The sequence below is a fragment of the Mytilus trossulus genome, unplaced genomic scaffold (assembly GCF_036588685.1).
Source record: "Mytilus trossulus isolate FHL-02 unplaced genomic scaffold, PNRI_Mtr1.1.1.hap1 h1tg000085l___fragment_1__unscaffolded, whole genome shotgun sequence".
Taxonomy (NCBI): domain Eukaryota; kingdom Metazoa; phylum Mollusca; class Bivalvia; order Mytilida; family Mytilidae; genus Mytilus; species Mytilus trossulus.
In genome coordinates, this window is record NW_026963295.1 from 3,447,072 (window position 1) to 3,471,604 (window position 24,533).

Below are 24,533 nucleotides of genomic sequence, written 5' to 3' on the forward strand. Positions count from 1 at the left end.
TATTGACGTCTGTAAAGACAATTGATGAACATACACAAACCTTATTAATAAGTTCCTGTTATATGACTACTGTATAACTTTAAATATCATAGTCCTGTGGTAGATGTCACATACCATTAGACCATGATATTATTTTCTAGACATCAACTTATAAAATCTATTAAAAATCAAAGGAAAAACAAAGGTTTCGAACACGTTTCTCAAAGTGATCAGGCAAGGTTGGTGAATATCAATAACTAAACTTATATGTATGGATTATTTTTTTATCTTGTCTTTAACTCCAAATTATGTTTGAATTAGAATAATGTTGTTGATATTGAGAGGCGTGACCTATTTATAAGGTACCATTATGACTGGTGTTACACACTCATTCATTAACGTGTTGGTATTTTATTGCATTTTGTTTTTAGTGCACGCATTTATTTTAAATATACGACAGTTAGTCAATGATTCGTCCTTTGTCCTTGTTCAGCTAGGTTTTCTTATTTCATGATTGGATTTGTTGTCAAAAAGAAGTGTCGAGGACTGCGCTTACATCATAGAAAATATGACATTAATCTTTGAACATGTTAAAATTATTAGAGAGTTATATATAAAATGTGTCATGGTAATTCTGCCAATAACAGCCTACACAAAAGTAATGTATCCATATTATAGTATGAATGGAATATTATGATTGGATTGTTCTGCAACATTAAACACACACATAATATGTAATGATATTTAAACTGATTCATATTCATTCAATTAGCCAATACTTGCATTTCGTAATCATTTATTAAATCGATAATGTCCAATGTACTTTAGTTCGCAATTCATTAAAGTATGTGCTTAGAAAACAATCAGTTTGGAAATATTTTTATCCCTCCGAACATTGATATCACTTTGATCACTAGACGAATCTGAAAATCTGTTGCCATGATTTTTTTGCATACGACGAGAGTTGATTTTTCGATAGTATGTTTGTGTGTTATGTTTGCAATGGGTGTTGCTCAGCTGAATGTGATAAAACGTGACTATTTCACTACAAAAGACAGAAGAATTCTCCCCAACAGTACCACTATAATTCAGCACAAATCAAGATCACTGTTAGCGTGTGCGTCTTTTTGTTCAATACATAAAGCATGCTGTGTTGCTAGCTATGATCAGAAAACAAACCAATGCATCCTAGATAAATCCTGCTGCCCAGAAAGTGAGCAATCAGTAGATGCACTGATGTTGAAGATCCAATCAGGTAAACTTTCATCCAACATTATTTCGATTTTAATGTATTATTTCCTGTTTTTTTCTGAAAGTGTGTAAGTATTAATGTTATTCTCTCCGTATAACCTTAACTTATTATAATTTACAAAAAGATGCGAAAATTTAACTTAAAAGTTGAATTCGATAAACGAAATAGTTTAGCGTTATTTGACAACCATGATCATGGTTTATTAAACTACAAACTTTGTTATTTTTTGAAATTTTCGTTCGAATAATGTTTTTGTTTTTTATAAGCAAGAATTATGATACCAGAAGTCTATTTACTAAAACTTGTACATTAGTTTTACGCGGTTTTATTCTTATATATCTCTATATTTATCACAAGTTGACTAAGACATAGTTATGCACTCGAAGCATCGTCGTTGAACTCGATTTGCAAGGAATTGTTATATATACTTCTTGAATTTTTTAGGTCTTGATTGTTTTTTTTCGGGGGGAGGGGGGTTGGGAGTGATTTATTTTTCTGATTATTTTCCTATCTAAATGCCGTTTCCACATGCAACATGTGTAAAGATATGATTATCCATCTTAAGTCTCAACGATCAAATAAAGGTGATAGCATTGGCATGATCCATTTATTTATTTCCAAAATCGTTGATTGATTTTATATACAATTATGTTGTTTGTTATGCAATCATTGATGTTCATCCAAGTAAAATTGTAAAGTTAGACTTGTGTCATCATTTTAGACTTAGCTGAGTTATTCATCGACTAGATTGAATGTTTACGCCTATTGGTTTGTTTAAGATTCGTATTTGATTGACTGTCCTGTGTTTTCACTATTTTTCTTTCATCAGAAATGACATTTTTTTGTCTTTTTCGTGCTTTTGAAAGCACTCACGTTTGACAATAAATATTTGCAGAACGGATTTATATTTATGTTATATAGTATAGGGGAGGAGGGTTGAGATCTCATACACATGTTTAACCCCGTCGCAATTTAGCGCCTGTCCAAAGTCAGGAACCTCTGAACAGTCTTGTATTAATTTTAATTTTAGTTTCTTGTGTATAATTCGGAGCTTAGTATGACGTCCATTATCACTGTACTAGTATACATATTTTTTAGGGGCCAGCTGAAGGCGGCTACGGGTGCGGAAATTCTAGCTAGATTGAAGACCCATTGGTGGTCTTCGGCTGTTGTCTGCTCTATGGTCGGGTTGTTGTCGCTTTGAGATATTCCCTATTTCCTTTCTCAATTTTAATGCATAAACCTGGAAACAATTATTTGCTTGCCCCCTAAAAGGCGAGTCTTGTCCAATAATTCATAAAGAAAAATTATAGTAAGTTTAGTCGTTCGTAAGGGGGTAACATATTAATACACATATACAATCTTGTTTCAAAACTTGATATAGAATTGTTGTTGCCAGAATATTTACTACCAAGAATAAGGTATATTCAGGTCACTTGTTTGTCGGTTTAAATCGAATGTATTCTTTTTCAAAGACAAGTGTGTAAGTTCTCCGTATTTTGATGTTTGAACAGTGTCTTACATACCGTTTCATTTTGTTACAATTTTTTGTTTAATGTTATTTAACTTCAAAAAACAGCAAAAATAACCACATTTTAAGATTTTTTCTGTGTTTATACATATGCGAAGGGTTTACTTCACCAGAAATATTTTAACGTATTACACTTGTCTATAAAGATATGATCATAAAAATAATAACGTTTAACACATTAAGTTCGTCAAACTACTGTAACAGTTATAAAATCATTAGAGCCCTTGTTTTTTTTATTTAAAATGAAATAGCTTCATCATTTTGCTCATCATTAATAACATGTATGATTTATGTATCGGATGGGACCTTTTTTTTAAATGTCATTATTCGACTGTGTACTATTTTGTTGATATCAATTGTTGGCATGGTTACGTTATGTTTTGAAATACAATCGATAACTTACAGATCATACAAATAAACTGGTACCTAAATATTTATAACCGTGAAAAACACTCCCCTTTAGTTTAAACACCTACATTTTGTATAGGGCAATACATTTGTGATGGTATACACTAACGGTCTAATCTGATTAAAAAACGTGAAGCGAAAGACATTTATAAACAACAAAACCAAATGACATTTATTGAACATCAAGGTCCAGGTGCAAACAAACGCAGCTCGCCAAGACGTTTTATAAAAAAGAGTAAAATCATAAAAATACTGAATTTCTAGAAAAATACAAAACGTACTTAATCCCAAACGACAAAATGGAAAGCTCAATCCATCAAACGATAACAACTCTTATATTGCTGACTTGGTACAGGCATTTTCTAATGTAGAAATTGGCGGATTAAACCTGGTTTTATAGTCAACTAAACTTTTCACTTGTTTAACAGTCACATCAAATTCCTTTATATTGAAAACGATGTGTAAACAAAACATCCATACATAATAGGTAAAATGTCAAAAATAAAGCAGTCAATATTGTGTCATTTTTTAAATCACTACAAAAAAAAAAAAAACGATAACCATGTTACAAGGAAGCACAAAATGACATTTTAACCAAGGATATTAGCAATCATTCAAGACATAATACACACATTTACCATTTTACAATATCTCAATAACAGGATGTATAAGTACAGAGCCATGTCATATATGTAACTGAGTTACATAAAATGGCATATATACAAAGCACATAGCAAGAATGGAAGAAAAGAATACGATAATATCATAAACAATAATGACAGAGTTTAAAATAACACAAGTATCTTATATTTTAAATCACAATAAAAACAAAGAGATATTTAACAGTTTAGCAAAAAAAAAACACAAAAAGGCACACATTAAATTAAACAACCTCATTTATTGCCCCCTTATTCTTAAATGTTATTTAAGTTTGTTAAATCTACGCTTCCTTAATTCTAAATTTCATTTAGGTATGTCAAATCCATCCATAAACGATTAAAAGATCTTAAAACTGGCCATATAAACATTCAATCTAATGTAGAATCGCGCGTCAAAATGTACTCGTCACACAGGTAGCGATATATACTGATGAAGTCTATCGTTCTTTGTGACCTTCACCTAAAACAATATCAGAACACACAACTCTGTAAACCAAACTACTATTAAGTCAAATAAACCATATGGGTTCTATGAAATTAAATGATTCACTGTTCTTGGCCTTTTAGAAACAAAATTAATTCAAACGTCACTGATGAGGCTTATGCAGCTAAAACAAGCGTCTAGCGAAAAAAACAAAATTTAAACCCTGGTATCTATGATGAATTTATTAGGTCTTTCACCTTTCGGATGAAAGACCTATTGTTTTTGTTCTGATTATTATTTTTTTTTCTTCCGCCAACTGTTTTTCCCTTCGCTGTTTTTTTGTTTCGCAAGATGTCGCTTAGATTAATGAAATATAATATCAAACATTTTATGCGCTTTTGAACCTGACACCGCGAAACCCAATACTTTCCCAGATAAGAGTTATCCCTCCGAACACTGTTTTTTTTGTTATCGCTTCACAACCATTTAAGAAACCGACAAATCTATTTTTCAAAATGGCGCGTTACATCCTCAGGATGTTCTTTTTTATTTTGACCGAAGCCGTATAGAGATTCCATATGAGAGTTATTTCCCCTTTTGTTTTTGAATTTTGAAATGTATTTTAAACTGGAAAACCATAAGTGATAGAGACCTCGGGTCTTTTGATGTAAGATCCTTGGTCCAAAAAAATGAAAATTAGGTCAAGGTCAAAGGTCAAGGTCATGATCTAAATTTTGACATTCACTTCAAACTGCTTTTTCTTTGAAAAAAGTTGGGGGTAAATTTGAAAAAAATGTGTGCAAACTGTTAGTCGTGACATTATTTATGTTGTGAAATTTTATCGAAAAAATACGAGTAGTATTTTAGGTGTTTTCATGCCACTGAAATGGGAAAATCAACAAATTGACTAATTATAGCTCCAAACTTTACAGCTCTCATGATGCGTACATGCAATTTATCTTTGTAAATCATACATTCATACAATGCTCACACACAACTACCCATCTGCCCCCCCCCCCCCCTTTTTTTTAGGAATCTTATTTCTATTCTATTATAAAAATGAATGCTAATCCACCTTTTTTATGAATAAGCTTTCCGAAATGCAAATCTATTCCTGCAAAATGAAATATCTGCTCCATATCATGTACATGTATTTCTGAAAATTAATCGATAAGCGTTTTGTTAAAGTACTATATAACACCAGCATTATTGTTGTGTGCATGCAATGAATGAGTCGACCAGTGGTCAGCGGTCAGTGATTGGACAATAGTCTACCTGTAAAATAAATCGAGAAAATATATTTTCCGTTAGCAGTATAATTCACGTGCAGTCCGCTTAACGTTCCAATCTGGATTGAGAAATTAAAATCAATGACGTAGAAATCAATCCAAAGCTCGTAAATAGTAGTAAAATCCTAGATTCAAACTTCTAAACAAAAAGTCATGTATTAAAAATCCAAAATATGTGTTCCCGTTGATACGTGTACGAAAAAAGCATGCACGATCCCACATCAATGACCTGTAAGTGAAAGAAAATTAAATCCGTTTGCACATTCTTTATACATAGTTGTGATCAGGACGACGTCTCTCTCTGCAAAGGATTATAATAAACTATCTGTTTGACTATATCAGCTTGGTGACGTCACAATCGCTGCATCCGGTACTACCTAAAATGAAAAAGGGGTTTTCCCCTTTTCGAAAAGAAATTAAATGTGCACGTACATTTCAAACCATGCAGCTGGTCAGGTTCGATTTACTTTACATACAAAATTGAATACAATGCACACACAATAAGATTTATAAGTAAATAAGACACACATCCTGGAAAACCCTATAATAAAAAACATTTATAAAGGAAGATGCAAGGATTTTTTTTATAGACGTGTATATATCCTTGCATGTTCCTACAAATATCATAATTTCAATACAACTAAAATGTTGCACGGACCCGTTTTCATGTGTTCCTAGAGGCTAGGTCTCAAGTGTTTAAACACGGGCACTAGGCTCTCAATGCCGTTTTCAAGTGTTCACAGAGACTAGGTCTCAAGTGTTTAAACACGGGCACTAGGCTCTCAATACCGTTTTCAAGTGTTCACAGAGACTAGGTCTCAAGTTTTTAAATACGGGCACTAGGCTCTCAATGCCGTTTTCAAGTGTTCACAGAGGCTAGGTCTCAAGTGTTTAAACACGGGCACTAGGCTCTCAATGCCGTTTTCAAGTGTTCACAGAGACTAGGTCTCAAGTGTTAAAACACGGGCACTAGGCTCTCAATGCCGTTTTCAAGTGTTCACAGAGTCTAGGTCTCAAGTGTTTAAACACGGGCACTAGGCTCTCAATGCCGTTTTCAAGTGTTCACAGAGTCTATGTCTCAAGTGTTTAAACACGGGCACTAGGCTCTCAATGCCGTTTTCAAGTGTTCACAGAGGCTAGGTCTCAAGTGTTTATACCTCTATCTGGCGCGCGTGCTGTACATATAAATAAAATAAAAACTTTCCAAACAAAACATGAAACTTCTCCGGTAACACAATAATATAGACCCCATACCGAAACAAACAAAAGAACAAACAAATACCCCCCCCCCCATATAATCAATTTCAAAGGGGGAAATACCGTGTACAATTGCTTTTGAAAAGCAATTGATTTATATTTATTAACATTGTTTGTATACTGATATATAGGACTTTACTATAAACGTTAGGACATGAGATATGATTGCTATATCGACGACTATCCACCAAAGTTCAAACAAGGTTGACATAAGTAATCATTGGCAATCGTACTACCTTCAAACAAACAGAAAACCTATACCATACAGTCATACAAAACATGATTCAATTCAAATGAAAATCTAGCCGTTTATTAAAAAAACAATGTACAAAAAAGTAGGCATGACCGTTATGAACAAACGACAACCACTGACTTCAGTTTCCTGACTTGAGACAGGTACATTAAGGGTGTTTCTATGTCTTATTTCGCACAATTCTCAAACATAACACAAGTGTTCTGTCGAAGACACTTTACATTGTAGAGTTTCCGTTAAATGTACAATAGAAACAAAGCTAATTTCGTTTATGAACAGAAACGGTTTAAGTTTCAAATCATTTATTTGTCATTGAATCGTATTCTCGATTGCCATTAAAAAACCGTTAAAAATTGCTTTAACTTATGTAATGTCACGTAAATATCTCTTTCTAAACGCTAATTACTTAATAATCAAATTTCAGATTCACTTGCATGCCCAAACGGATGGTTAAAAAACGAAAACAAATGCTACTTCTACAGCGATGAACTTAAACCTTGGACAGATGCTAAGGTTTGTTATTCGAAATTTATTTCATAGTATTGTACATTGACTGCATTACTTTGACTTTCAGTAATATTCTATCTGGGTAAATAGACAAGCTATGTTATCACTTTTTTTTTATTAGATTTGATTATTAAAATTATTGATAATTTTTGGTATATTACCTGAAGCTTTTTCTTGCTAAAGGTTTAAAACTAATAAGATGTCGTACTGTTGCCAATGATAGAACTCTCCACAAAATACCAACTGACACAGAAATACCAACCATAGGTCACTGTACTGCATTTAATAATGAACAGAACATTTGCCGCACAATAAGCAACAAAAGGTCCCGATATGAATTATGTGATACGATTTGGATAAAAAAAAAAACTCCCTATATAAATTTATGTCGAGCCCATATGTTCTAGGGGTCTGGCGCGTCGGACATAGATCAAGGTGATTTGGTACCATGATATCGCGATGTGTTCGAATCCAGATCAGGGAAGAACAAAACATTTGTTTCCAAAACATTACAGATCTTACATTGTTCGGCTGTTATTTAGACAAATAATATGTATATATTACAGATTTCCTGCGAAGCTGATGAAGGAATGCTTGTAGAAGTAGATTCAAAATGTGAAAACGACTTTATTAAGATGTCAGCAAGCATGCCAAGTATGTATATTCAATGCATTAATATACAAGTAAGTGAGCCAGCAGAGTGTCAAACTCATAGATAGAAAATAAACTGACAACGCAATAGCTAAAAATAAAAAGACAAACAGACAAATAATAGTGCAACATGGTGTAGATCTAAACAACACTAGGTATAAGTACAAACTATGAGTGCAACCAATACAGCATAAAGGCCACAGAAATTCATGAAACGTTTTTGTATATAATCGAGAAACCATCGGCCGTATGTTCGAACAGCACCAATTATGATATACAGCAGCATGCGACAGTCACTGATTTACAGTTTCCTTAATTTTTAGCAATTTTGATTTCATGTTATGCCTGCACGTTTAATTCAAATAAAGGCAACAGTAGTATTCCACAGTTCAAAAGTCATAAATTAAAATTATGGTGCATACGATATTTCTACCTACCAGTTAAAGACCAAACAGCCTATTGTTTATGCGCATCAGCTAACGCAACTTGGTAGTGACATAAAGGCTCTATGACGTTGTTTTTAGCAATGAAAACACGTCAAATTGTAACGGCCTATTTCGCGTTTCAAAGATTCCAACATGGTGTACGTACGCTACGTCTCCCAAGAAAAGAGCAACTATTATGCGTCGCTCTACTTTAATATCATGTGGGAATTTAACACAAATGGACACATAAAATACTACACTATATTTAACCTTCGTTCTAATAAAAATAATAAAATATAAACTTTTTATTCTTTCACATGCATAGATTTTGTCTTATATTTGCGTCGATCTGCATTTAATTTTTCTTCTTCACTTGAGTAGATTTTTGTCTTTCGTTTGTGCCGATTGTGTACAGGTTAGGTGGAACATATTTGTATGCACGATTTATGGACATTATGTTTTCTGGTCTGTGCGTCCGTTCGTTCGTCCATCTGTCCCGCTGCAGGTTAAAGTTTTTGGTTACAGTTTTTGGTCAAGGTTGTTTTTGACGAAGTTGAAGTCCTATCAACTTAAAACTTAGTAAACATGTTCCTTATGCAATGATCCTTCTAATTTAAGTGTCGATTTTTCAAAAATTTAAAAATTGAGTATTTACAAGGTTATGCCGATTATCAATTATTCCTTAAAGTTTTGACATACTGGCAACATGTGCATGTAACTGATGTCTGGATGATTCTTGTAAAATAATGTCCGATCTTGCAATGAAGTTTAAATTTACTTATACTGCTTATTTGACAAAATCTTATAGTAGAATTAAAATGATGACAAAGGGTCATTTTTGTTTGTCATTTGTTTCATTTCAAATTGTCTTTAAGAGAAATGATAAACATATCGTCTAATCTCACTGAAGTTTACATCTAGTTTCCTAATGTCTGTAGGTCAACACTTTGGTTTGCCTGCTTGCTTTGTTTGTATATTTTGTATAATTATATTATTATTTTGATAACGTATATACAGGTTTACATACCAATATATACACATGTCAATCTTAATTTCAAAGCTTGAGTAAATATTAATACAAACAAAGCAAGGAAGCCAACCAAAGTTTTACCCTACATGCATTAGGAAATTAGCTGTAAGGCAAAAAATATTAATAAAACTAATGCTACTCAGCGAATGTGAATTAAAACAAAAATGTTCAATGTTTAAAACTAAATTGTTGTAAATTTAACTTATGACAAAAACAATTGCTCCAAGAATAATTATATCTTACATAAAATAGCTCCCTTTCATTTAGCTACAACTGTGACCAGAAAGATTGAAATAAAATCGAATTTCAATGCCGGCAACAACTTTTTCTTTGTTTTAATTTCCAAAATGAGCAATTAAGATTTATTATATTTTATCCTGTTGGAGAAATCTTACTTTGTAGTTTTCAACGGAAAATTATTTCTAAATTAATTTTTGAATCAAAAACTTTTTGTATTTTATATTAACTGTCTTGTTTATTGAAAACACATGAGGTAGTAATAAAAGGATTGTATTTTAAGATATATGTATAATGTTTTAGAATCCAAACTTTCATTCATAAAGTATACCTATAATTTTAATTTCCTTATATCTTAAATATTCAAAAATAAAGAATTCACAAACTTGATGCAATAGTTTCCAAACGTTCGTCTTAGTCGGGAAAAATAATAGTATAATAATTGTATGTCCGTCTTTTAACAGTACCGAATGAGTTCGCTACGGAAAACTTCTGAAATTGACGCGAAAAAGAAACAAGCACATATAGTCTGGTATAGTCAAATACTCTGTAAGTTAACCTGTGTCATCTTTCATTTCTTTTTTTGTTTTCGATAATTCTGCTTATGTGGTACAGAGAACAAAAACAGACTTTCAATACAAAAGCGGCGTGGAAGGTTATTTCAAACAATTTTTCATTCCGACGGATGGTGTTTCTGATGGTTTATATTGTGCGGCAACATCATAAAGATCGGAAACTGATACATGCTTAATCTCTAGTATTACCGGACAATACAGTAGGTGAATATAGTTGCTACTCTTAGAAATTTAAATGTGTGTTTTAAACGTCTAATTTGCAATTTCTTTTTTTCAAATAGTGAAACAGCAAGGAAAATTTGTACTATGACGTCAAATGCAATGTTCTGAAGAAAGACAACTCTTTTCTTCAAAACGAACGAGAAAAAATCATAAAAATTACTCATAACTTTTTAGAAAGGTCGGTGACATACACTTTTTTTTGCTTTATTTTGAAGAGTACAAATGGCACTTTCCTTCTTTAAATTTTTATGAAGAAATCACTGGTAGATATTTTTTAATACTGGAAACGTTTTTCGAGTTTTACGTTTAATTTTTGGCGGGAATGAAATAAATCATATTTTTAAATGATGAAATCAATATGAGCATTAATCTCTTGAACCTGTATTTGGAAGATACAAATCTACCGTTTAACGTAAAACAAAATTTATGCTTGTAGGTTTGATAGAAAGCATTTTTTTTTTAGTTTGAATAACAAGCAAATATTATTGTTAATATTCGGGAAAACAGGAAACTGAGGTTGCTATAGTGACAAAACTAAGTCGGTGACCCCCAATTTTTTTCATCATATTTTATTCCTCAAATCATGAAATACCTTCACACAAAATTTTAAGGAAAAATCACTGGTAGAAAAGAATAGGCTGTTTGGTCTTTAAATATATGTGTTCAGTAGTCTTGTCAAATAGAACAGTTTTGTGTAACTGGTTACTCGGATAATCGTTCAACCGATTAACCGGCTAACCGGTTGTTAAAGTTGATATTTGTAGACCCTATCTTTAGTACCCTACATATGTACGGTTTTAGTTTAAACATATTTATTATAATGGATTGGGAAACAAGTTTTGCAACTTAAATTAATCCCTTTCCACTTTGCGGATGCGAGTGCTGCCTTGTAGCTGCATTTGTCTATTCTTTTTTTCGACAAGGGTGTCTTTGACGTGCAAGAGATATGGCTCTTTCTTAACACGGGTCAGCCATTTATCGTCCCCTTCTATGGAACGCCGGAACTGTCTTATAGTGTAAATATTTAATGTGTTATGTCGCTTTGCCTTCACGTCCTGTTATTTCTTCTTTATGTTATGTGCAGATGCCTTTATGTCCTGACACGGCATCTCTGTGTTATGTCAAATTAGTAATTTGTTTGGTCAAACAATTGTATGATATGTCATTGCTAAACTTTGTTGTGTAAAATATGCATTACATTATGCTGTAACTACTATATATTCTGTGAATACTTCGGAACTTTATAATCAACCACCTTTACATTCTCTCATATTTTATCTATGTTGTGTCTATTCTTCTTTTACGTAGGTCAGTTAATAATTGCGTCCTGTCTCGAGTGTTATTGTTATGTGAAATGTTCTAAACGTTTTGTCGTGATACACCTTTGTTCTATGTAAATCCCATGATATTATAGTCTTTTGGCGTTATGTTGTGTTTATTCAGATGTATCTCCAGTGAAAAACATAATACATCATGGTATAATTCATATGCGTTTTGCCGTAGAGTAGATACTCTCTGTGAGCATTCATTGCGTCATGTGCAAACGCCTTCCACATTATGTGCAAACAACTAATACGTTTTGTGCAAACCCCGTTTACGTTATGTGCAAACACCATGTAAGTTATGTGCAAATACCTATTACATTATGTCCAAACATATATTACGTTATGTGCAAACACCTATTACGTTATGTGCAAATACCGCGTACATTATGTGCAAACACCATGTAAGTTATGTACAAATGCCTATTACATTATGTCCAAACATCTATTACATTATGTGCAAACACCTATTACGTTATGTGCAAACACTGCGTACATTATGTGCAAACACCATGTAAGTTATGTGCAAATGCCTATTACATTATGTCCAAACATCTATTACGTTATGTGCAAACACCTACTACGTTATGTGCAAACATCTATTACGTTATGTGCAAACACCTATTACGTTATGTGCAAATACCGCTTACATTATGTGCAAACACCATGTGAGTTATGTGCAAATGCCTATTACAATATGTCCAAACATCTATTACGTTATGTGCAAACACCTATTACGTTATGTGCAAATACCGCGTACATTATGTGCAAATACCGCTTACATTTTGTGCAAACACCATGTAAGTTATGTGCAAATGCCTATTACATTATGTCCAAACATCTATTACGTTATGTGCAAACACCTATTACGTTATGTGCAAATACCGCGTACATTATGTGCAAATATCGCTTACATTTTGTGCAAACACCATGTAAGTTATGTGCAAATGCCTATTACATTATGTCCAAACATCTATAACGTTATGTGCAAACACCTATTACGTTATGTGCAAATACCGCGTACATTATGTCCAAACACCATGTAAGTTATGTGCAAATACCTATTACATTATGTCCAAACATCTATTACGTTATGTGCAAACACCTAATACTTTATGTCCAAACACCTATTACGTTATGTGCAAACACCTATTACGTTATGTGCAAATACCGCTTACATTATGTGCAAACACCATGTGAGTTATGTGCAAATGCCTATTACATTATGTCCAAACATCTATTACGTTATGTGCAAACACCTATTACTTTATGTTCAAACACCTATTACGTTATGTGCAAACACCTATTACGTTCTGGTAAACGCTTTTTTGACACAGATTTAAATAAAGCGCATCAATGATATGCATTTTGAAAATGAAGAAAATTAAAATTTTGATATTGAATGGTGTAAAAAGGCTATATACATACTATGTATTTAGTTTTATGGGAAATTATTTTGCTCCACATTAAAAGTGTGCGTTATGCAAACCACATTAAAAGTTGTGCGTTATGAAATAATTATATTGAATGGTGTAAAAGGCTATATACATACTATGTATTTAGTTTTATGGGAACTTATTTTGCTCCACATTAAAAGTGTGCGTTATGGTTGCATATCGCACACTTAAGGTGACCCGCCCCTCTTATCTGACAATTTTTTTTAAAACTCACAGGGATGTTAGAAAAAAATTTTGTTAAGACCTGTGTTTTACTTAAGAATGGACTTCCAGTTATCATTACAGTCTGAAGTTCTTCTGTAATTTTCCTGCTACTGATTATAAATTAAGAGAGTTCACTTGTCATGTTTTGTATTATTGGAATTTTGGAACCCTGTTGTTCATCCGTTTAAAGCACCATGCAACAATTGCCAGGTAACTCCCAGTTTTCAAGTATCTTAAAATGTGCAGTATGTCATTGATACGATTCGAGCTATCAAAATGAATCAAAATAATATAAGGACAATAAGACATTTGTAAAAAATATAAAACCCTTGTTATGTTTTGTTACTAGTTGAGAACATCTTTATGTTAAATATATGAATCAAAGCACTGAAGTACTGAACATCGGATGACCGCAAGTTCTTGTAGACAGTCCCAAGCACTTGTCCCATAAAACCAAATCACATCTCTTTACCTGAAAGTGACGTTAAAGTACAGATAGATAGTTTTTTCTGCGCGTGGATGATAAATTCAACCTCATCGTAGAAGTCATAAAAATCAGTAAAGTTTGGGTTTTGTTTATACATTATTTTAATATTTGTAAATTACAGTTACATGTATATATAATTTTCATCCATTTGTATATCATTCTATTGCACTATATTAGTTATAGTGCTGTGCAAGTGCATGGTGGACACTCTGCTATAATTAAATGATTTTTGTAATAGATTGCATTTGAGTGGGCATTCATATTTTCCAGCGAAAGAGGAAGCAAAGACAGATAACTCTGCATGTGATATCGCAAACGTTCTTGAGATATTCTTCCGCATGCGGTAACACACTTTTTCTGTACGTGTGTATAAATATTAAAGATTTGTTTACTTTATTTATGTTTCTCTTTATTTATGTTAAAATATCTTCGTCCTCAGACAATATAATCTGAAAAGACGTATATATTATGTGTTGACCTTGTCAACAGTCTATAATAAATAAATGTAATTTGGCGCCTCCAAAACTATATGTTATGATTATGTATGCAAGATATGGCGACCTATGAAATGCCCCGCTTGGTGCAGTTGGAAAAGAACATTTCATAAATAAGGCCGTTAGTGCTCTCGTTTGAATTGTTTTGCATATTCTTTTCGGGGCCTTTTATTGGGCCATTCCAGTAAATTTCTGACAGGTGGGGACGGATGGGGAGATTTTGTTTTACACGTATCAGAAAAAAAAATCATGATAAACTACCTATCAGATCTATAAATTAAGACCTATCAGATGTATAGTGTCTGTTCATATTGGGTGGATGGGCTTTCATGGGAAAATTTGACCTATCAGATTTTTTACTGCAAGGATTGTACCCATCAGAATTTTAAATACAATACCGGATAATGCATGATACGAAACTGTATACATTCAAAAGCACCCCTAAGATCTGAAATAAGTATTTTTTGTAACCCCTAAGATGTAATTATTTTTAATTTTTTACTGCTGCAAGACCCTCATAAATTTTTGCGTATAAGTGTATGTGTCAGATGAAAAAACCCAAAATTTCACCCCTAAGATGTATAAATTTTACACCCCTCAGAAAGGACCATCCATCCCACTTTACAAGATATTAACTGGAATGGCCCTTTGTTGACTATGCGGTATGGGCTTTGCTCATTGTTGAAGGCCTTACGTTGACATAAAGTTGTTAATTTCTGCGTCATTTTGGTCTCTTGTGGAGAGTTGTCTCATTGGCAATCATACCACATCTTCGTTTTTTTTATATCAACTTATTTTCCGTTCCATTTTCCGTTAAGAAATGAGATTGCATTTTGTTTTTTACATGTAGCTTTTTTTTTGCTTCGAATAACAGGGCGGACCTTTTAGTTTCAGTCGACATACACGCTATCTTGAAATAATTACTTTTCACATATAAATTATGTTTGGTTGCTTCATGATGTGGGTGAAATTCAGCAACAACTATTGGCTTACATGAGATAAATATTTACAGACTGTTCTCTTCTGAGGATATTAAGCCACGAAATGCCGGAAAATTAACTGTGTTAGATCAGATCAAATGTAATTAATTCATGGTCGTTTTATTATGCATATATTACACACTGAAATTGAAAATTGAAATATCAATCATTAATACGTCTTTACTTGTATTGCTAATCTGCGCGATGTTCGTGTCTGTAAGCGTATCATACGTTATCGCTAAAATCGGACGTTTTTCATGGTTTAGACGCTACAAAAATACTTCTAGAATAAGTAAAGTTAATGTACCTGTCTGGTTAGGGGAGGGTTTGGATCCTGCTAACATGTTTAACCCCGCCACACTATGAATGTATGTGCCTGTCCCTAGTCCATGTAGTCAGGAGCTCGTAATTCAGTGGTTGTCGGTTGTTTGTGTGTTACATATTTGTATTTCGTTCATTTTAAATAAAACACAGTTCTTAGTTTTCCAGTTTGAATTGTTTTACATTGTCATTGCGGGGCCTCATTGTTGAAGGCCGTACGGTGACCTATAATCGTTAATGTCTTTGTTATTTTGGTCTCCTGTGGATAGTTAATTGTCTCATTGGCAATCATACCACATCTTCTGCGAGACCCGAATTACGGCTTTGGTTGTTCTCGAAAATTGTCGGTATGGTGGCCTTATACTTCAAATGGAATATTTATGCAGTCTTTGAAAGTACCAAACAAATAGTTTTCACAAGAATTACATGACAGGTACGTAACTGTCAAATAAGCACCATTCAAAGAAGAAAAAAATTGATAAAGACTATTGATATTAGGAACGATTTAAAAGATATTGTCTCACGATCTATACTCCCGAGTTCTGCCCTGTTATTCGAAGCAAAAAAAACTACATGTAAAAAACAAAATGCGCCCTCATTTCTTTACGGAAAATGTGAACGGAAAATAAGTTGATAAAAAAAGGAGACGTAGTATGACTGCCAATGAGACTACTCTCCACAAGAGACCAAAATGACACAGAAATTTACAATTTTAAGTCAACGAACGGCCTTCAACAATGAACAAAGCCCATACCACATAGTCAACAATAAAAGGCCCCGAAAACAATGTTCAAATGCTTTCCGCAATATTTAAAAAAATCGACCACAGATTGTATTATTTCGTTCCCGCGAAAAAAATCTTGTCTACTTGAAAAAGTCCCCGGCTGCATTCTAATGTCCCTTTCACGAAGTTTCGAAATATTATTTTTGAATAAAAATTATATATCCGTGTTTGAAACAAATGTCGGTTTAGTAACATTCAAACCAATTGCGTGACTTACATGTATACTGAACCGATAATATAAAGTGATAGTACATGAAATATCCGGCAAACTTTCTACTCCGTCTACCTCTATGTCGATGATAAATGAAACACACATACATAAATATCTCGTTGCGCTGAAGATAAATTTGCAACCGAACTTTTTGGAATAGTCATGAATTATCAGTGCTAATATTTTATAGATAATAAGTTTTCTTTCAAACATTTAAGTTGTGCATTTTGCCACTATATGCACGGAACTGATGTCTAACGAATTTGTCTTAAAGTTCTCTAAAGTAATTCAACATGTTACCCGGTCTAATGTATTTTCTGACAAGTGTAAGTTTTTTCTTAGTTTTTACAGTAATATATTCGTATCGTTTCAAAGAAACATTGGGAGCATCATCCGAAAAATTCTTCGTCCGTAAGTTTTAAAGAAGACTCTTTAATGCTATAAGATAGAAACGCAAACAAAAAATGCTCGTGCAATTACGCACCCAAGTTTTACTCGTTTAAACTTACAAGTGTTGCACTTAATTTAAAATTTGCGAGTAAAAATAAAACATTCAATCTGTTCCGGGTTATGGGCAACATTTATCAATATCATAGAATGATAAAAATAATCAGAAAAAATCAGTAACATATAGATAAATCAAATCGTAGTTTAAAAAGTATTTCTCTATATATGTAGCACAATATATGCACCGACAATCGACTAAGTTGTGCGCTTGTTCTGTGTGTTTTATGGCACTGCGTTTTTTTGTTTCGTTGACTATTCAAAACCACGCTAGGTTGCCGCGGACATTACCTTGAACAAGAACTATTTTTGAAAAAGATATCCGACCTATTTAAATTTGAGTATATGTTTAAAACTATCATTTCGATAACCTTCAGAAGCACAATGACTTAATGATGCAGGACCTCTTTAATTAAATCTCCATCTGAATGTAACTACAAGAAATGCTATACTAAGTCTGGTTATACTAGGGCAATAATATATAAGAATATTGTGATGACACCTAAAAAAATTATTTGTGTTCAGTATTCTTGGTCCTCGTATCTTTGTGTTTACATTCACCAAAACCCCGCGGAAGTCTCACATGTGTAGGTGCGTTCTAAAAGTCATACATGTACGTTCGTACAACAAAGTTTACATTAAAAAATTTTAATTATCCCGAATAAACAGCTGTCATGGATGCAAAGAGCTATTGGAGAAACAATTATTTTAATAAAATTTAAATCTTTGTAAGATCTAGTTCAAATATTTATAGTTTTTCACTTGCTTTCAATCACGATATAATTAACGAGACGTGTTTTCAAACACAATCAAATCATCCACCATGAGATCATTTTGTCCAATCACAGAAAGGATTTTCGAGCATGCGTATTCTGTTGCCATAGTTAAGCGTCCTTAAGTTCAAAGGGCACAAACAGAAACTATACCGACTACGTCGGAAAAAGAATACAGCGAATTAGTTCAAAGCTTTTTAGAAAGCTAAAACTTATAGTTTTCAAAGTGTATATCACTGATGCGTTTTGTTTTAATCTGTGTCAAAAAAGCGTTTACCAGAACGTAATAGGTGTTTAGACATAACGTAATAGGTGTGTGCACCTAACGTAATAGATGTTTGGACATAATGTAATAGGCATTTTTGCACATAACTTTCATGGTGTTTGCAAATAACGTAGTATTTGCACATAATGATGAAGTTTTTATACATAACTTAATAGGTATTTGCTGATAACGTAATAGGTGTTTGCACATAAGGTAAACGATGTTTGCACATAGGGTGAACAATGTTTGCACATAAGGTAACGAGGTTTGCACAAAACGTATTAGTTGTTTGCACATAATGTAAAAACCATTTGCACATGACGCAATGAATGCTCACAGAGAGTATCAGCTGTATGGCAAAACGCATATGAATTATACCATGATGTATTATGTTTTTCACTGGAGATACATATGTATAAACACAACATAACGCCAAAAGACTATAATATCATGAGATTTACATAGAACAAAGGTGTATCAAAACAAAACGTTTAGAACATTTGACATAACAATAACACTCGAGACAGGACGCAATTATTAACTGACTTATGCAAAAGAAAAACAGACACAAAATAGATAAAATATGAGAGAATGTAAAGGTGGTTGATCATAAAGTTCCGAAGTATTCACAGAATATATAGTAGTTACAGCATAATGTAATGCATATTTTACACAACAAAGTTTAGCAATGACATATCATACAATTGTTTGACCAAACAAATTACTAATTTGACATAACACAGAGATGCCGTGTCAGGATATAAAGGCATTTGCACATAACATAAAGAAGAAATAACAGGACGTAACGGCAAAGCGACAGAACACATTAAATATTTACACTATAAGACAGTTCCGGCGTTCCATACCCTTCCGACGAACTATCATTGTTTCCTAAAGACCTATACTCGCATATGGTGTCAAGGGAGAGCCGAAAATTGAGTACCTGAAATTTTCATCCTAAACGGGAATCGAACCAAGAACCTTTGCGTTGGTAGTCCGATGCACTAACACTACACCACGGCTATCTAAAATTGAAAATGTCTGAGGCTGACAGAACAGATTTTAGGGAACTATATGTTTCACTGTTTTACATTATTTCAAATAATACGAAATTTAGCTTATGTATGATTACTTCACGTCAAAGTTTGGAAGTCTTTTTTTTACTTTGATAGTTTGAAGATACACGAATGACGTTTTGATAATTTCTTACGTCAAAACATAGAACATTTATTATGAGAGTAACTTGTTTAAAAAAAAACAGACTTGAGTCTAGCATAGAATTGTGGATCATATGTTTAAAGGAAGACAGTGTTTAATAATGTGTTAATACAATTTATAGGATACTGGTTAGGTGGAACTGACCAACAAAAAGAAGGTGTTTGGATATGGTCACACAGTCAGAACGTTATCACCTTTTCTGATTGGGCCAAGAGACAGCCAGACAATTATAAAGGCAGGGAACATTGCCTTGAATTGTGGAATAACAATGGATTGTATTGGAATGATTGCCCATGTCACGAGTTACGGCGATTTGTCTGTGAAAAAGGTAACTTACTTTTTGTTCTTTACAAATGTTTATTAAATACATGTAGCAAAAGAACGATCGTATGTTTATATTAAATCTCCAATATGATTTGATTATTTTACGTTATTTTAATTCATAACATTTACATTGTTATTTTACCACAAATAAAATAAACAAATCACGAAGTATGTAGGCTTTTTCATCAAAACATTCTCAAATATTTGGGAAAATTGGACACAATAGTTGGTTTCCTTTTTCGTTTAGATAGATATTAAGCAGACAAGTTTAGATGACTATAGATAAAACTTTCTTATTCCTTTTAAATTTGTTATTTAATGCAACGTGCATTGTTAAAATTAATGTTCTTTTCTTAATTTTCTCTCACTTTGCACATGGTAATATACTGTGTTTTTGTCTGTTGTGTACGACCGCTGACGTTTTAAATGATATGGTCATTTGACAAAATAACTAATCTTCTTGCAGTTACCTAAAATAATACTTACGGAATTTACTATTGTTTGATAAACCATCATCAAACACAGATTGTTGTATTATAAGTCTGACAAATCCAGCAATGGACGAATTGTTATTTTTCTTTAGGAATATCTTACATATATTTTTTTAATGTAACACTTGTTTACCGAGATAATGTTTCTATGATTTACCACTTAAAGTGAGGTATACATAATGGCACGCCCCTCGGAGAATTTTAGAAACAAAACTGTGAGTCGTTTGTTACATGAGGTTTCTCATTAACACGAAACAGTAAATACGTAGTATTTCTATAAGTTATCACTTGAGTTGCTCTTTAAAGTTGTCGTTTAAGAAATATTGTCATCAACCCTATTCGTCGTCTATAAGGTAATGTCATTATCACATATCGATAATTAGGAAAGGCACGTTTTTGTACTGTTTCAATATTTCAAACTCAAATTCAAAACTCCAGAATCCAAATTATGTTTATAGCGCATGCACAGGTTGAGCAAAATATGTGAACCAAAGGAAAATCATACTAACGAATCGATCCCATTTGAATATATGAAGATCTTTATATAATTGTATTTATTATATTACTTGCAATGCATAACCGTGGTTTCCCAGTTAAACATTTAATGTTAAATACAAACCGAAAATATCACATGTGAAATAAACTATGTTATTTTACTCATCTGACGTCATAAAATAATATATGTCGTCATTACGTGGTCGAGGACGTCGCATCAAAGCCACTGTGAATACTAACACTTCCATTGTCAATGTAATTTAAAGAATAACTAATTTTCTGTATTTTAGTTCTTCGATTACATTTGGATTAGTTATTATATGGATAATGTTTAGAATTATGTTATGTGCTCTCTGGTGGGTTTGTTGTCACTTTCACATGTTCCCAATTTCAATTCTCAATTATACATGTTTCTCCTTACAGATTTATTAAATTAAGTTGAAGAAGAAGAAAAGATGTAGAAGACAGAGATCATCGAATGAATTGAAGCCTGTGCTTCAACAATTTTCCGATATATGGAGAAGAATTATTTTGTCTTAAACAAAATTGTAAAAAACGTTCATATTAGATACTTTCTTTTTGTTGCTTTTTTACTTGTTTAGAGTCTTGTATTGTTATATATTTAATGATAACAAAACCACTCAGTATATTTGTTGGTGTATAGAAAACAGTTTACCTAGATAGACTCCTAATTTAAAAACAGAAAATAAAAAAATCTTTTTAAATGTGTTAATTCCGTTTTTTAATCTTATCAATATCAATTTTAACTGTTATTTCACAAAACAAACCTGTCCATTGATTTGCTATCAACTGGTTTGGACTTTCGATGTAAGAATTAGTGGCAATGATTATCCGCTTGATAAGTGATATGTGTGATGATGGTTGATCTGACACAAAATTGTGATTAGACTAAAGAAAAGGTATTGTGTGGTATTTAGTGATTTCAATAACATAAATATGAAAAACTCATTTGATTGATTGCCGTGATTATAATAGATGATTATTATTTTTTGTTAAAATCACCGTTGGTTTTCAGTCATAAATATTGAAATTTGCATTTTGCCAATCAGAGTAAAATATTGTTTATTCATACGGTTTTTGTTTTGTATAAAGCTCAAAATCAAACAGAACACATATCATGTATGCTGCTTTATAATTTATTTTTAATTGTTGTGATAAATGTTTAATTGGCTATCTAGATACACATTTGTTGACGTGCTGTATATACACAAATGACTACCATCTATAAATTTGAATGCTGTCTTAAGATATAAATGTAATATCGTACAATTTATATATATCAAATTGCAAACAGTTTTTGTTCCAAACAGGTTTTTTCCAACATCTGCGTGTTTGTAAAGGGAGGTATCTTAACTATGATTTTACTTAAACGGATTGTAAATGAAATAAAGGTGACCGGCTAGATTTAGAATAAACAATAAGATCTAGTATTAATTCTTACAAGAGAAATCTTCACGAGTGACCAAATGACTCAGAAATTAACAATGTTAGGTTACCTTCCAGCATTCTAAAATTAATAAAGCCCATACCAGGAAGTCAGAGCTCCCTATATAATTGTTATTAAATACAACCATAGATATATAAATGTGAATACATAATTATGTCTAGTTGGTTTCAGATGATGATGCATATTCTTTTGTTTTAAGTTCGATAATATGCTAATGACTCTATTCAAGTCAGGAATATGACAGTTGTTATCCATTCGTTTGATGTGTTTGGACTTTTGATTTTGCCTTTTGATTTTGGATTTTCCTTTATGAATTTTCCTCGGCGTTCAGTATTTTTGTGTTTTTACTTTTTTCTAAAACAATTGTTTTATTTCTTAAGGACATCATGTCTAACACATGTAACAAATGCAATAAGAATATAATTATTTAACGCAATACTGTTTTTAAGAAACTAAGGACAATTTTCATATTTATTGTCTCTTTGAATTTAACCATCAACGTAGATTATCATTTAGATTTTTTTATATCAGGATTACATTTTTGCATTAATTATTTGTATCTGTATCATTCTTAGCATCACATGTAAATGTTTGAGGTATTTTGCAGATAGCATTGAGGCATATTGAGTTACCATGGAGACAGCCTTCCAATAGGATGATATTACAAGTTCTAATATGTCAATTCCTAACTAAAAGTTAAGAGTTCCAACTGGTGAAGTTAAAATCATCCCTTCGTAAATTTTACGGACACCATCAAATTTATCGTTATGGAATAAACGTTTCACAAAAGATATCGGATATGTTTCTTACGTTATAACTACAATCCCCTTCCCTTTCATGAATGTGACCTACCGAATAAGACTATTTACCTGATTTGTTATCACATAAGAAACACGACGGGTACCACATGTGGAGCATGATCTGATTACCCTTCCGGAGCACATGAGATCACCCCTAGTTTTTTGTGGGGTTCGTGTTATTCTTTAGTTTTCTACGTTGTGTCATTTGTACTATTGTTTGTTTGTCCTTTCCATTTTAAGCCATGACGTTGTCAGGTTATTTTCGATTTATGAGTTTGACTGTCCCTTTGGTATCTTTCGTCCCTCTTTAAGAGGGGAATTGTACACGGTTTTTTTTTGTTCGTTTCTACCTAGTAAACATTGTAAGCTTAAAAATCAGAAGCGTAGCCTTAATGTAAGTGCTATGTTAAATACCGAAAATGGCAAAAGGGCAAGATTCAAAATAAAAATATATTTAGGACGCCATTATTCATGATTTGTCCGTACTGAGGGGGAAATCTTGCAGATTAATTATCAGTTTGAATTATTTGTTATGGGACCTATTTTCTGAGAATTTCGGCAAAATCGATTTTTAAACATGATTATTTCATCCTTTCATTTCATAAATAATTAAATGTTTATAATCTTAAATAGATTAACACAAGATATAACTACACGTCCGTTACAAAAAATCCTTTAGTTTGAATCCAAGACAGTAAAAGGCATGAAGAAATAAAAAGTGTCTATAATTCTTATAAATAATTTACAACTAAGAACAAAGGCACGTGGTTAAATCATATGAATAAATTTCTCATATTTTGCAATATATGTAATATTGTTTTTTCATGTACTTATCATGATTAATGCTTTGCTGTATGTATTCTGTGTGTTATTTGTTGTAAAATAAAATATTCCATTCATTACATGTTTGTTCGTTGTTATTTCATTAATAAGTCGATATGTATATATATTAAAAGACCTTTGAATAAACAGGAATTTCGAGAACCGCGAGCCTAAAGATTGACTGGATTTAATCAGCCTGTTTTGTGAGGATGTCTTAAAGTATCAATCTAAACTGATCACTGAAGTTTAATTGACCACAAACAAACAAAAACTTATAAAGGTAGAAAAAAAAACACTTGCCTCATCTCCTATCTGACAAGTTTAAACATATTCAAATAATAGTTAAACAGTATTCCCAAAATTGCTGGTTCTTGTTTATTTTACATTAGCTAGAGGTTTGCAATCTCACAAAAC

General features: G+C 32.4%; 1 protein-coding gene across 1 annotated transcript; it reads left to right on the forward strand.

The window, feature by feature from the left end:
• Positions 1–1,091: 1,091 nt before the first annotated feature.
• On the forward strand, positions 1,092–24,152 carry LOC134699790 (galactose-specific lectin nattectin-like). Its single transcript, XM_063561205.1, has 5 exons — positions 1,092–1,234; positions 7,477–7,565; positions 8,126–8,213; positions 19,841–20,047; positions 21,453–24,152. The coding sequence occupies exons 1-5, from the start codon at positions 1,216–1,218 to the stop codon at positions 21,464–21,466; spliced, it is 417 nt and encodes a 138-aa protein (XP_063417275.1). The 5' UTR covers positions 1,092–1,215; the 3' UTR covers positions 21,467–24,152.
• Positions 24,153–24,533: the final 381 nt, after the last annotated feature.